The sequence below is a fragment of the Hypanus sabinus genome, chromosome 10 (assembly GCF_030144855.1).
Source record: "Hypanus sabinus isolate sHypSab1 chromosome 10, sHypSab1.hap1, whole genome shotgun sequence".
NCBI lineage: Eukaryota > Metazoa > Chordata > Chondrichthyes > Myliobatiformes > Dasyatidae > Hypanus > Hypanus sabinus.
This window is the reverse complement of record NC_082715.1, coordinates 64128443-64142593: the sequence shown is the minus strand read 5'-3', so window position 1 is coordinate 64142593 and position 14151 is coordinate 64128443. Positions and strand designations below refer to the sequence as shown.

General features: G+C 39.4%; 1 protein-coding gene across 1 annotated transcript in view; it reads right to left on the bottom strand.

Annotated features, from left to right (window-relative positions):
- Positions 1-14151, bottom strand: part of LOC132400716 (myelin transcription factor 1-like protein) — a 450971-nt gene that overhangs the window by 134810 nt on the left and 302010 nt on the right. Inside the window, exon 12 of the mRNA XM_059981999.1 lies at positions 7452-7454. Within this exon, the coding sequence (XP_059837982.1) occupies positions 7452-7454 (3 nt within the window). The remainder of the gene's footprint in view (positions 1-7451; positions 7455-14151) is intronic.

Sequence of the window (14151 nt, the reverse complement as noted above, 5' to 3'; positions counted from 1 at the left end):
ACCTACTGGCAGTCTTCCCTTTACACTCTCAGTTCTGATTCACCCATAATGTTCACCATCTCTCTGCCTCCATAGATGATGTTTTCCTCACTGAAAGCCTATAATTCCTCCAGCAATTTGTTTTGTTTTGCACTTACACTAGGGACTATGTACAGTGGACAATTAATCTAGCATCCAGTGTATCTTCAGGATGTGGGACAAAACCATTGGAGAAAACTCAGGTTTTAATGCAAAGATGGGCAAACTCCAGATATAGAACATTTGAGGTCAGAGTTGAATTAGAGACTGGAGTTGTAAGGATGCAATGGCTCCAAATGCATCATTGTGTCTTCCTGAATCTCCAGTGCCCACTTTCTCCACAATAACACAGAGGAAGAAGCAAGTTTCCTTTCAATGCGCCAAATGTCATCAATCACCACCGCCAATAGAGAACTGTGAGCTTGTGAAAGCTAGATCTGAAGTGTATATTTTATTGGGGAGGCACCTGACTCTAACTGGCTGCTGTTATCCCAATTGGTTAAGAAAATGATCCCGCAAGGGAGAGGTTACATATTAATTTCAGCACACAGGAATTGAACTTTAAGAACATTGCTTAAAAGGCAGCTCGGCATCTGTATGGATCTGCAATGGGGATTGTCTGGCCTGTGCAGCAACATGCAAGAACACAAAATGCAGAACAGTACAACGCAACAACAGGTTGAATTGCACACAATGTTGTGGCAAACTATTTAAATTAGTAATCAAATGCCAAGCTAAACCTTTCTACCTACACAATGTCCTTATCCTTCCATTTCCTGCACATGCATGTGCCTATCTAAGAGCCTCTTGAACACTTCTATGGTATTTGGCTCTATCACCATGCTTTGCAGCCCATTCTAGTCCCTTCTGTGTAAACGCTTGCCAAATACATCTCCTTTAATTTGAATCCACTCATCTAGTTTGCATGCCCTCTAATGTTAGCAGTTTCAATCCTGGGAAAGATACTAGCCATCTTCTCTACTTAGGCCTCTCCTAATCTTATAAAACACTATTATATCTCTTCTGGGCTTCCTCTGCTGTTGAGAAAACGACCCAAGTTTGTCCATCCTCTCCTTATAGTACGTACAGTACTCCCTAATCTAGGCAGCACTCCGGCAAACCACTCCTGTACTCTCTGTAAAGCCCCCACATCCTTCCTACAAATGGGGTGATCAGAACTGAATGCAGTACTCTAGATATTGCCCAACTAGAGCTTTATAAAGCTGCAAAATAACTTTCTGATACTTAAACTCATTTCCTCAACTAATAAAGGCAAATATGCCCTTCTTTACCAACCTTTTAATCTGTATTGACACTTTCAGGTAACTATGGACTTGGACCTCAAGGTCCCTTTGTGCATCGACATCATTAAGGTTCCTGCCATTAACAATGCACTGTCTCTTTGCATTTAATCTCCCAAAGTGCAACACTTCACACTTGGCTGCATTAAACTCCATTTATCATTTCTGCACCCATATCAATGATTGATCTTTATCCCACTGCATCTTTCTACACTATCCACAAAACCACGTATCCTTGTAGTATCTGTGAACTTACTAATGTACCCATCTATGTTTTCATCTAGGTAACTTATATATATCATAAATAGGAGAGGTCCCAGTACAGATCCCTTCCAGAACATGACTCGACACAGACTTCCAGCCAGAATAAATCACATTAATCACTACCCCCTACCTTTAGGAAAGAGTGTGCTGGCATTAGACAGGAATCTTCTAATTTAACCTCCCATGAGGGACGTTGTCAAACACCTAACTGAAATACATGCAGACATTATTCTTCAATCACCTTTGTCAATTCCTTGAAAAACTCAATCAATTTAGTAAAATACAATATGACCCACACAAAGCCATACTGACTGTCCCGGATTGCTCATAAATCCTATTCTTAAGAATCATCTCTAGTAACCCCCCCACCACTGATGAAGAATGAGAGGAGATCTTATAGAAACATATAAAATTACAAAAGGAATAGATAAGATAGAGACAGAAAAGTTGTTCCCAATGATAGACAAGACTAGAACTAAGGGACACAGACTCAAGATTTGGGGGAGTTAGTTTAGGACGGAGATGAGGAGGGACTGCTTTTCCCAGAACGTGGTGAATCTGTGGAATTCTCTGCTCAACAAAGCAGCAGAGGCTATATCAGTAAATATATTTAAGACAAGGTTGGATAGTAGGGGAATTAAGGGTTATGGAGGAAAGGCAGGTGGGTGGAGATGAGTCCATGGCTGGATCAGCCATGATCTTACTGAATGCTAGAGCAAGTTTGGTGGGCCAGATGGCCTACTCCTGCTCCTATTTCTTATATTCTTATGTTCTTATTATGTGAGATTCACCAGTCTAGGATTATCTCCATTTCCCTTCTTAAATGAAGGACCAACATTCGTTACTGATTAGTCCTCTGGGACCTAACCTCAGTAGAAAAGCAGGCTTTTTTCATTGAGGTTGGATGAGGCTACAGTAGAACTCATGAGTTCAGGGTGAAAGGTCAAAAGTTTAAGTGTAACAAGAGGGGAAAATTCTTCACTCAGAGAGTCATGACAGGCTGGTGAGAGCTTCTAGCAAGTGGTGTATACAAGCTCGATTTCAACATTTAAGAGGAGTTTGAATAGGTACATGGATGGTAGGTGTATGGAGGACTATGGTCCCAACGTACGTCGATGGGAGTAGGGAGGTGAAATGGCTCAGCACATACTAGATGGGCTGAAGAGCTTGTTTCTATGGCTCTTTGACCTTGACTATGGCTAGTGAGGACAAAGCTATTGGCCAAGACCCCAGAAATCCCATCTTTTGTTTTTCTCAATAATCTGAGGTATATTCTGTCAGAGACTTATCCACATTAAAGTTCTTCAAGAGACACATCTCTGCCTCCTAACCAAATCTAACTACAGATGTGGACATATTCCCAATTAACTCTCTCTGTTCTTGCCTAAAGCTCTTGTAATTTGCCATGCTCCAATTAAATACTCCCCTGCAAGGTTCTTACTTATCCAGAGAAGGTAAGTACCAAAGTGTACATGGTTAACATTGATACATAGATTACTGCAGGACATTGACAGGATGCAGATCTGGACTGAGAAGTAGCAGATGGAGTTCAATACAGAAAAGTGTGAAGTGATACACTATGGTTGGTCAAAATTAAGGGCAGAGTACAGGGTTGGCAAGGCTCTAAACAGTGTAGAAGAACAGAGAATTCTTGGAGTCCAAATCCATAGACCCCTCAAAGATACAGCGCAAGTCGAGAGGATGGTTAAAAGGGTGTATAGTTTCTTGGCCTTCTTTAGTTGAGGATTGAGTTCAAGAGTCATGAGATAATGTTGCAGCGATATAAAACTCTGGTTAGACCACATTTGGAATGTTGTGTTCTGGTCTGTTCCCCTCATAATAGGAAGGATGTTGAAGCTTCAGAAGGGACACTGAGGAGATTTACTGAGATATTGCCTGGAGTGGAGAGCATGTGTTATGAGGAAAGGTTTAGTGAGCTTGTGCTTTCTGTTTGGAGCAAAGGAGGATGAGAAATGACTTGTTAGAGGTGTATAAGATGTTAAGAGGTATTTATAGAGTTGACAGCCAACATCTTTTTCCTAGGAAATACAAGAGGGAAAATTTTAAGGTGGTTGTAGAAAAGAATAGGGGACATGTGAGAGGAAAGCTTTTTACATAGAGAGTGAAGTGTATGTGGAACATGCTGCCAGGGGTGTTGGTAGAGAGCATTGGGGATATTTAACTGACTTTTATTTAGGTACATGGATGAAAGAAAAATGGAAGGGTATGTAGGTGGGAAATGTTAGACTGATCTTGGATTAGGTTAAAGGGACAGCACAACATTGTGAGCTGAAGGTCCTGTATTGTGTTCAATGTTCTAGGAACATCCCAGAAGCCTGGGGTGTTTGGTACTAACCTTCTCTGTAACTTCAGCAGAAAGGAGCACATCCTCTCCGTGACACAGACCTCAATGTCAGACCTTGATGGCCTTGCAGAATATCAGCTGATGAGAGAGGCTTCTGCTTCCACTGAAGTTCAGGGAGATGTCCTCCAAAGCCCGTGCATCAGTGAATTCAAAACTCTGCTTCCTGCAATTTGTGACCAGCCTGCTGTTTATCAGGAACAGAAGGTGCCTCTCAGGAGCAGACTGTCAGTATTCAGGAAGAGTACTGCTGATGAGGAGAGCAATGTCAACTGGATCCACTCTGTGGCTGCCAGAGAGCACATTACTGCAATAGGGGAGATGATGGACTGTGTGAGTGGAAGTCTGCAGGTGTTGTATTATTTCCATTCATTTTTCAAGGTAGAGACAATTCTGGCAAGCCAAACATTCACTGCCTATTCCCAGATGATTTTGAGAAGGTGGTGGTGAAATGCTTCTTGAATCGTGGTAATCCTATATGTAGAGGCACTCTCAGAACACTGACGGGATTTCAGCCACTGATGATCAGTGTGAAAAGGGAAACATTTAATAAGAACTTGAGGGGCAACTTTGTTCATACAGAATGTATTAAGTATATAAGTATACTTATATACTTATAAGTATACAAGGGTTAGCTAGCAATCTTGTGGTGTGAGGTCCCTTGGGTAAGAGTGACCATAATATGGTGGAATTCTTCATTAAGATGGAGAGTGACATAGTTAATTCAGAAACAAAGGTTCTGAACTTAAAGAAGGGTAACTTTGAAGGTATGAGACGTGAATTAGCTAAGATAGACTGGCAAATGATACTTAAAGGGTTGACGGTGGATATGCAATGGCAAGCATTTAAAGATGGCATGGATGAACTACAACAATTGTTCATCCCAGTTTGGCAAAAGAATAAACCAGGGAAGGTAGTGCACCCGTGGCTGACAAGGGAAATTAGGGATAGTATCAAGTCCAAAGAAGAAACATATAAATTAGACAGAAAAAGCGGCACACCCGAGGACTGGGAGAAATTCAGAGACCAGCAGAGGAGGACAAAGGGCTTAATTAGGAAAGGGAAAAAAGATTATGAGAGAAAGTTGGCAGGGAACATAAAAACTGACTGTAAAAGCTTTTATAGATATGTGAAAAGAAAAAGATTGGTCAAGACAAATGTGGTCCCTTACAGTCAGAAACAGGTGAATTGATCATAGGGAACAAAGACATGGCAGACCAATTGAATAATTACTTTGGTTCTGTCTTCACTAAGGAGGACATAAATAATCTTCTGGAAATAGTAAGGGACCAAGGGTCTAGTGAGATGGAGGAACTGAGGGAAATACATGTTAGTAGGAAAGTGGTGTTAGGTAAATTGAAGGGATTAAAGGCAGATAAATCCCCAGGGCCAGATGGTCTGCATCCCAGAGTGCTTAAGGAAGTAGCCCAAGAAATAGTGTATGCATTAGAGATAATTCTCAAAACTCCTTAGTTTCTGGATTAGTTCCTGAGGATTGGAGGGTGGTTAATGTAACCCCACTTTTTAAAAAAGGAGGGAGAGAAAAACCAGGGAATTATAGACTGATTAGTCTGACATCGGTGGTGGGGAAAATGCTAGAGTTGGTTATCAAAGACGTGATAACAGCACATTTGGAAAGAGGTGAAATCACCAGACAAAGTCAGCATGGATTTGTTTAAGGAAAATTATTTCTGATGAATCTTATAGAATTTTTTGAAGATGTAACTAGTAGGGTGAATAGGGGAGAGCCAGTGGATGTGGTATATTTAGATTTTCAAAAGGCTTTTGACAAGGTCCCACACAGGAGATTAGTGTGCAAACTTAAAGCACACGGTATTGGGGGTATGGTATTGATGTGGATAGAGTATTGGTTGGCAGACAGGGAGCAAAGAGTGGGAGTAAATGGGACCTTTTTAGATTGGCAGGCAGTGACTAGTGGGGTACCGCAAGGCTCAGTGCTGGGACCCCAGTTGTGTACAATATATATTAATGACTTAGATGAGGAAATTAAATGCAGCATCTCCAAGTTTGTGGATGACATGAAGCTGGGCGGCGGTGTTAGCTGTGAGGATGATGCTAAGAGGATGCAGGGTGACTTGGATAGGTTAGGTGAGTGGGCAAATTCATGGCAGGTGAAATTTAATGTGGATAAATGTGAGGTTATTCACTTTGGTTGCAAGAACAGGAATACAGATTGTTATCTGAATGGTGGCCGATTAGGAAAAGGGGAGGTGCAACAAGACCTGGGTGTCATTGTACACCAGTCATTGAAAGTGGGGATGCAGGTACAGCAGGCAGTGAAAAAGGCAAATGGTATGTTGTCATTCATAGCAAAAGTATTTGAGTACAGGAGCAGGGAGGTTCTACTGCAGTTGTACAAGGCCTTGGTGAGACCGCACCTAGAATATTATGTGCAGTTTTGGTCCCCTAATCTAAGGAAAGACATTCTTGCCATAGAGGGAGTACAAAGAAGGTTCACCAGATTGATTCCTGGGATGGCAGGGCTTTCATATGAAGAAAGACTGGATCGACTAGGCTTATACTCACTGGAATTTAGAAGATTGAGGGGGGATCTTATTGAAACGTATAAAATTCTAAAGGCATTGGACAGGCTAGATGCAGGAAGATTGTTTCCGATGTTGGGTAAGTCCAGAATGAGGGATCACAGTTTAAGAATAAAGGGGAAGCCTTTTAGGACCAAGATGAGGAAAAACTTCTTCACACAGAGAATGGTGAATCTGTGGAATTCTCTGCCACAGGAAACAGTTGAGGCCGGTTCATTAGCTATATTTAAGAGGAAATTAGATATGGCCCTTGTGGCTAAAGGGATCAGGGGATATGGAGAGAAAGCAGGTACAGGGTTCTGATTTGGATGATCAGCCATGATCATACTGAATGGTGGTGCAGGCTCAAAGGGCCAAATGGTCTACTCCTGCACCTATTTTCTATATTTCTGTGTTTGTGTGTATACTGCAGAAAAAGCTGCTAGAGAAAAGGGTTGAACCAGGTACAATAATAACGTACAAAAGTCAGTTGGATGGTGTCATTGATAGGAAACGTTTAAAAGGTCAAAGGCCAAATGTAGGCAAATGGGAATATATTAGATCGACATCTTGGCCAGCATGGATCAACTGGGCCGAATCACCTGTTTATATACTATTTCACTCAATGACTCTTGATTAAGGACAGTCAATGCATTTGCAATTGATTTGGTGTGGAACCTGTAGATAATGATGCAGCTACCATCCTTCTTGATATCAGTGAATGTAGTTTTGGGAAGACTGTTCAGAGTATTCTGGGAATAACTGCATTTGCTCTTTGCAAATCATTCCCACTGCTTCCAATGAGGAGGGGAAGCCCTCAGCTGGAACAATAATACCAGCACTGATTGATTGGGACAAATGTTCTGAATTTTGTTATATGGAACTTTACATACTTGCAAAGTGTTTCAAAACAGGAGACTGTCTTAGAGATCTCATTTGGCAATATAGCAAATCCTTGAGTACCATCTGGTATTCTGGTAAAGCTTTCCTTCCATCTGTTATTATCTCTTTGCCTGAGCACGACAATTCCAGAAAGTGTCCACAAGTAAAAACCACATGGCAATAAGACAAAAATTGGAAAGCAGTCTTTCACCAGGGGAAGAGGTGAAACCTCTCATCCCCAAAATCTAGCTGGCAAGGCACCATAGTGACTAAAATATGGCAGCTGCATGGAATTGTGAAAAATTCCCAGAAACATGACACAGATCATGAAAAATGTATATCTCATGGTAACATATGAGTTATGTATTCAAAGGGTGACAGCTTTATAATTCATGTAGAGGTCTGGGTTTTGAAACAGAAGCTGAAGCATCATGGGTGCACTATATCACTGCTACCAAGTGGAGGAACAGCAATGCATCTTAAATAAACTCACTCAGAAATCTTAATGTACCATTCAATAATTCCAGGGAGTCTCCAAAATTAACTCTAGCTAACCATGGAAGGGTTAAGTGTGCGAGTGGCCCTTTAAAGGATGCGAAGTCAGTTAATGAAAACACAATTCTTTGCATGTGAGAAATGATATTTCAAAAGCAAAACAAATGTGGCCTTCTTATCCTATAAATGATCCAGGAATTGCATTCTGGAGTACCGCACCTTGTGGGGCTCTACCGCAATGCATGTCTGTTGAACTGTAGACTAAGGTGTACGGGTCTAGGAAGTGTGATTTACACCAGAATATTTTAATTTTATTTTTATTTGACTTAGAGGTTCACCGGACAACAGGTCCTTCCATCCCAACAAATCTCACCATCCAGCAATTCATCTATTTAACTCAAACCTAATCACAACAACAATTACAATGACCAGTTAGCCTACTAACCGGTATGTTGTTGGGCTGTGGGTGGAAAATGGAGCAACCATAGGAAACACATGTTCACAGGAGGATGTACAAATTCCTTACAGATGACATCAGAATTTAACACTGAACCCTGACACCCTGAGCTGTAACAACATCACACTAACTGCTATGCTATTGCGATGCCTTACCAAAGATCATTTTCATTAACTGATAAACATGTTTCAATATCTGCATTTTTCATGAGTTTCTGCAGAATACTTCTTTCCTGTAAAATGAGGCCCGAAAGATGAAAATTACCCGCTGAATATCAATAAATATCTTCAAGAATTAACAGGTAGGATTCCAGACAGAACTCTTCTCTTCAGTTATTATTTGAAATGACATCAGAGGATTCTTTAAGTCTGACCAGAGAGCAGTTGAATGCTGCTTCAATTAAATGTCTCTAAAAGTCAGAAATAAAAGCACTTTTCAGAAAAGCACATGTAGATTCATCAAGTGAACACTCCTTCCAAAGGGATTCATGTCAGCCCACACTGAAGTTCACAATACGAATCACAGAAAATTACAGGAAGCCACTTGATCTATTGTGTCTGTGCCAGTTAAAAGAATAACCACCAACCTCAACTCACCTTCAACTATTGGGACTATAGTCTAGCTGGTCATGGGTAATCCAGAATAGTATCAGTGTGATGTCGGCTTTATAAACTGCATAACTTGCAACTCTATCCTTTTCCATGCATTGACCTGCACACCTACACAGAAGATTTTTCTTCATCTCCCCTATAATTCTTCTACTAATTTTGCCCCCCTGATTTGCCATTCCTTTACTTCCTTCTCTTCTCACTGCTGCCACCAGTAAGATGGTACAGGAGCCTCAGGACTCTCACCACCAGGTTCAGAAACAGTTATTACCCCTCATCCATCAGGCTCATGAACCAGAAGGGACAACTTCACTCAACTTCACTTGCCCCATCACAGGACAGTTCTCACAATCAATGGACTCACTTTCCAGGACTCTTCATCTCATGTTCTCACATTTTTATTGCCTACTGGTTTACTTATTTGTTTATTTTTATGTTTTCAATTTGCACAGTCTGTTGTCTTTTGCACGTTTGTTGTTTGTCTGTCTTGTTGAGTGAAGTCTTCTGTTGATTCTCATTCATTTTCATTTTCAATCTTTTTTTAAATAATTTTCCAACAAAGAAAAAAATACAAATCAGAGGAGAAGTTGTGGCAAACACATAATACAAAAGATGTAGAAACAACAAAAAATATATACTGTCAAGGTCAATTAAATACAATGTTAAGCTGCTGTATATAGTATATAAACAAGAAACCACAACTCCTCTTGACAAATCATAAAGAAAACAAAGATTGGAAATTTTATTAATAAGGAGAAAAAAACCCACTGAACTAACCTAAAACAAAAAAAAAGAAAGATTGGGCAGTCCATTTGAGGATAAAATTAGAAAAAAAAAGAAAGAAAACATCCTTCCAGTCATCTCAGAACCTTCGTGGATAAGGAAAATTTTTCCTTGAATTTTTTTTTAATTAAATCATATGAAAATATTGAATAAAGGGTCACCAGACTTGCTCAAAGTTAAAAGGCGTGTCAAATGTCTGGCTTCTAATTTTCTCCAAACTTAAACAGAGCATAATCGAGGAGAGCCAGTTAAAAACAGTAGGTGGATTAGATTCTTTCCAGTATAACAAGATAACTCTCCTAGCCAGTAAAGTTAAAAAGGCTATCACATGTTGAGTGGAAGCAGGAACTCTACCTGCTTCCTCTGGAATAATTCCCAAAGTTTGCCGTAAGTGAATTGGGTTGTAAATCCACACCTATAACCTTTGATAATATTCTAAATACATTCCTCCAAGTGTTGATTCTATTATGATTCTTCAATTTACTGAGTATGCCCTCAAGAAAATGAGTCTCAGGGTTCAAAATGGTGACATATATGTACTTTGAAAATACAATTACTTTGAACTTTACTCTATCAAGGCTTGATAGGATTTTATATGTATCAGTTAAGGCTCCCACTAGAGGCTAGAGGTTCTGATCCAAAGAACAAACACTAGTTTATCTAGTATCTCTTAACTAAAAATTTCCAATCTTGGCGTAAATCCTCAGAGTATCCTCTCAGTGCAGCTAATTAGTGCAGCTAATTATCTTAAAGACAGTGGACTCAAGGGATATGGGGAGAAGGCAGGAACGGGGTACTGATTGTGGATGATCAGCCATGATCACATTGAATGGTGGTCCTGGCTTGAAGGGCCGAATGGCCTACTCCTGCATCTATTGTCTATTGATACAGGCATTTAAGCATATAAACTTTAGAACACACATTTTCCCACTTTTCCCAGCTCTGATGAAGGCTCACTGATCTGAAATGTTATATATATATTTTTCTCTCCAAGATATTGCCTAACTTGTTGATTTTTGCCTAACTTGTTGATTTTTGTTGAATTTCTTGTTTATATTTTAGATTCCCAGCATTTGTCACTTGTTACGTTTCAATTTCCAAGCACTATCTCAACCTTCTTTATATTATTCTTCATCAGAACCAATTTCCTCTCTTTCTCCACTTTTAATAATTGTTCTTTCTTATTAACCTTGTGTTTTTCATGCTATTCATTATAATACTATAGGTATAATTATGCTGGAGAGTGAACTTTTGTATTTTATATATATATAATAGAGGGCTATGGGTAACCCTCGGTAATTTCTGAGGTAAGTGCATGTACGGCACAGCATTGTGGGCCAACGGTCCTGTATTGCGCTGTAGGTTTTCTATGTTTCTATTTTCAGACTTATTGATAGAATTGATAATGGTGGCTATAAAAAGGGAAACCATTGGGTTACCTGGTCACAGCTAGTATAGTATTCTCACAATGAAATTACCAAGATCTTATGCATTAACATCATGCCACCAAAATGCAAATTAATGTGTGATTACTAACGACTGAAGTTTCTTGCCATCAGTTGTATTTGAGATAAATAGTAATCCTTCAGCTTCTAGTTTGAAAGAGTTCAAAGTAAAACCATGAACCTGAAATCATCTATTTATAATGCAAAATAACTTGTAATGAAATGGCCAAGCAGACCTTGGCTATTTCACTATTATCCAGATGGCAGCTTTGTTTACATTTGTTTCTGAATATAAAATTTAAGGCAAAGCAGAGAGCTTAGAATTAACTTGTGGCAGACATGCACAGCTCCTAGTTATTGTCATGAAGAAAGATCAGGAGATAAGCCTCTTTTTTGTCTCGGAGTGTTGTGGTTATGGATTTACCACAAAGGCAGACCTTGTGTTTATTGTTTGGACAAAGGATCAGCTTGACAGAGTGTGGAGGTGAAGCAGCAAGAGCAAAACTAACAGAAGAGTTTCAATATTATCTTCAGCTAATTTAGATAGATGAAAATTGAGAAGATCTTTTTTTAAACATCTGTGATGTTTCTCATGCTCCACTTTTCACTCTGCTTACAATATAGACAATGGTTTAGACCCAAGTATTGCGGACTAAATCTGCTCAACATGTTGATTTTTTTTCCTTTCATTGATCTATTCACAACATTTTTCTTTTTTTAACATTGCACTTTTTCTCCAATTTTGCATTTTGCCAGTCATCTTCAGAAAGAAGATGTGTTAAATCTCCAAGAACAAGATGTCTAATACCTCATGAGGAACAGTGGGAACGGTAGTACAGGATAGCGAGGAGGAATATAAAGTTTCAAAAGTTGAGTGGGTTTGTAGAAACGAACTTGCACTCAAAGTAAATAAGAGCAAAGAGATGATTGTCGACTTCAGAAAGGGTAAGATGAGGGAATGCAAATCAATCGACATTGAGAGATCAGAAGTGGAGAGAGTGAGCAATTTGAAATTCTTGAGTGTTAATAACTCTGAGGACCTAACCTGGTCCTGACATATTGATGCAGCTGTAAAGAAGGCAAGACAGCAACTATATTTCTTTAGGAGTTTGAGGAGACTTGGTTTGTCACCTAAACCATTCAAAGGTCTACAGCTATACCCTGGGGAGCATTCTGGCAGACTGCATTGCTGTCTGGTGTGGGGGTGCTACTGCACAGGTTTGAAGAAAAACTGCAGAAAGTTGTAAAATAAGCCATTTCCATCATGGATACTAGCCTCCGTAATATCCAAGACATCTTCATGGAGCGGTGCCTCAGAAAGGCGATGTTCATCAATATTACTAGTTATACAATATTCCAAAGGCCAAAAGAGAAAGTAGGCAGAATGGCATTGATAATCAAGAAAGTTGCCAAATCAACACTGAGTCACAATATGGAGGCAGAAGGTAATAATGTATAATCAGTTTGTGTTGTGTAGACTGTACGTATGGCACAGGAAAGAAGACACATATGGGAGTAGTCTACAGGCCTCAGAATGTGATGTTTCAATTGGGCATAGAATAAATGGGAAAATATGAAAAGCAAGTTTGAAGGAAACAGTAAATTGTCAGAAAAGATTATAAATTATTTACTGATTGGATTGAGAGAACTATCCGGGGTAGCGAAGAAAAATTTGTGGAGTACATCAGAGATTATTTCTTACAGTAGCACAGTATGGATCCTGCCCAGAATTTTTAGATTTAGTCATGTGTAATGAGATCGTGTGGTTACAGAGCCCCGAGAAGAGAGTGACCACTATATGTCTGTTGCCTCCCCCTGGTGTCCCTCCTTCATGCTTTCTCCCATGGTCCACTCTCGTCTTCTATCAGATTCCTTCGTCTGGAGCCCTTTACCTTTCCCACCCGCCTAGCTTCACCTATCACCTTCTAGCTATCCCCCTTCTCCTCCCCCATCTTTTTTCTGGTGTAGTTCCCTTTCCTTTCCAGTACTAAAGAAAGGATTCAGCCTGAAACGTTGACTGTTTGTTAATTTCCATGGATGCTCCCTGACCTGCTGAGATCCTCCAGCAACTTGTGTGTGTTGCCATAGAATTCTAGATGCAGTTTGCATACCATAGGCCTTCAACATAAGAAGGATTATTATAATGGCATGAAGATGGGTTTGTCAAAGGTGAAATGTGCCAGGTCAGTAGATGAACAGTGCAGATATCCAAGCACAAAGGGTGCACAATCTATTGTTAACAAAAGTGGTGAGAATAATTTCAAATTGAAAAGTAATGCATACACAGTGGTAAGGGATAGTGATAGGCCAGAGAACTGGGAAGATTTTAGAACATAAATATTAAAATCTCATAAGAAGAGAGAAAATTAGTTTTGATGATAAAACTTATATTTAATATCAATGTAAGCAATAAGAGTCTTTATGGATATATAAATAGGAAGAAGGTGGCTAAGATAAGCGTCAATTTCAAAGGAATGATTCTGATAAATTAAAACAAGAAACAAAGAAAAATACCATTCAATTTTCTGCATAGTAGAGGACATAGCAAATATCCCTAGATACAGTGAAAGGTGGACTAATTTTGAACAACATTGATGAATTTGTAAAAATCCCGATCACAAGGGATAAAATATTAAAAACTGACAGGACCAAAGGCAAACGGATTGCCAAGATCCAAAGATCCGCAACCAAAGGTTTTAAAATAAGTAGCTGCAGAGTTAGTGGACGCATTGGTTGAAAACGTTCAAACTTGCTAAATTCCAGGTGGCCAATGTGACTCCGAAAAGGAACGAAGGTAGAGGGTAGGGAAGCAAAGGTGTCATTTATTGTTGTCAAGAAGCTAAAGCCAGTAGTCAATGAGGAAATAATTAAATGAGAAAATAGTTATTTAGGAAAGCAGAATATAATAAAATCTGTACAACTTTATTTTATGAAAATTAAGTAGTGTGTGACAAAGTTTACAGGGAAAATTGATAGAGAGAATCTGTAATGGT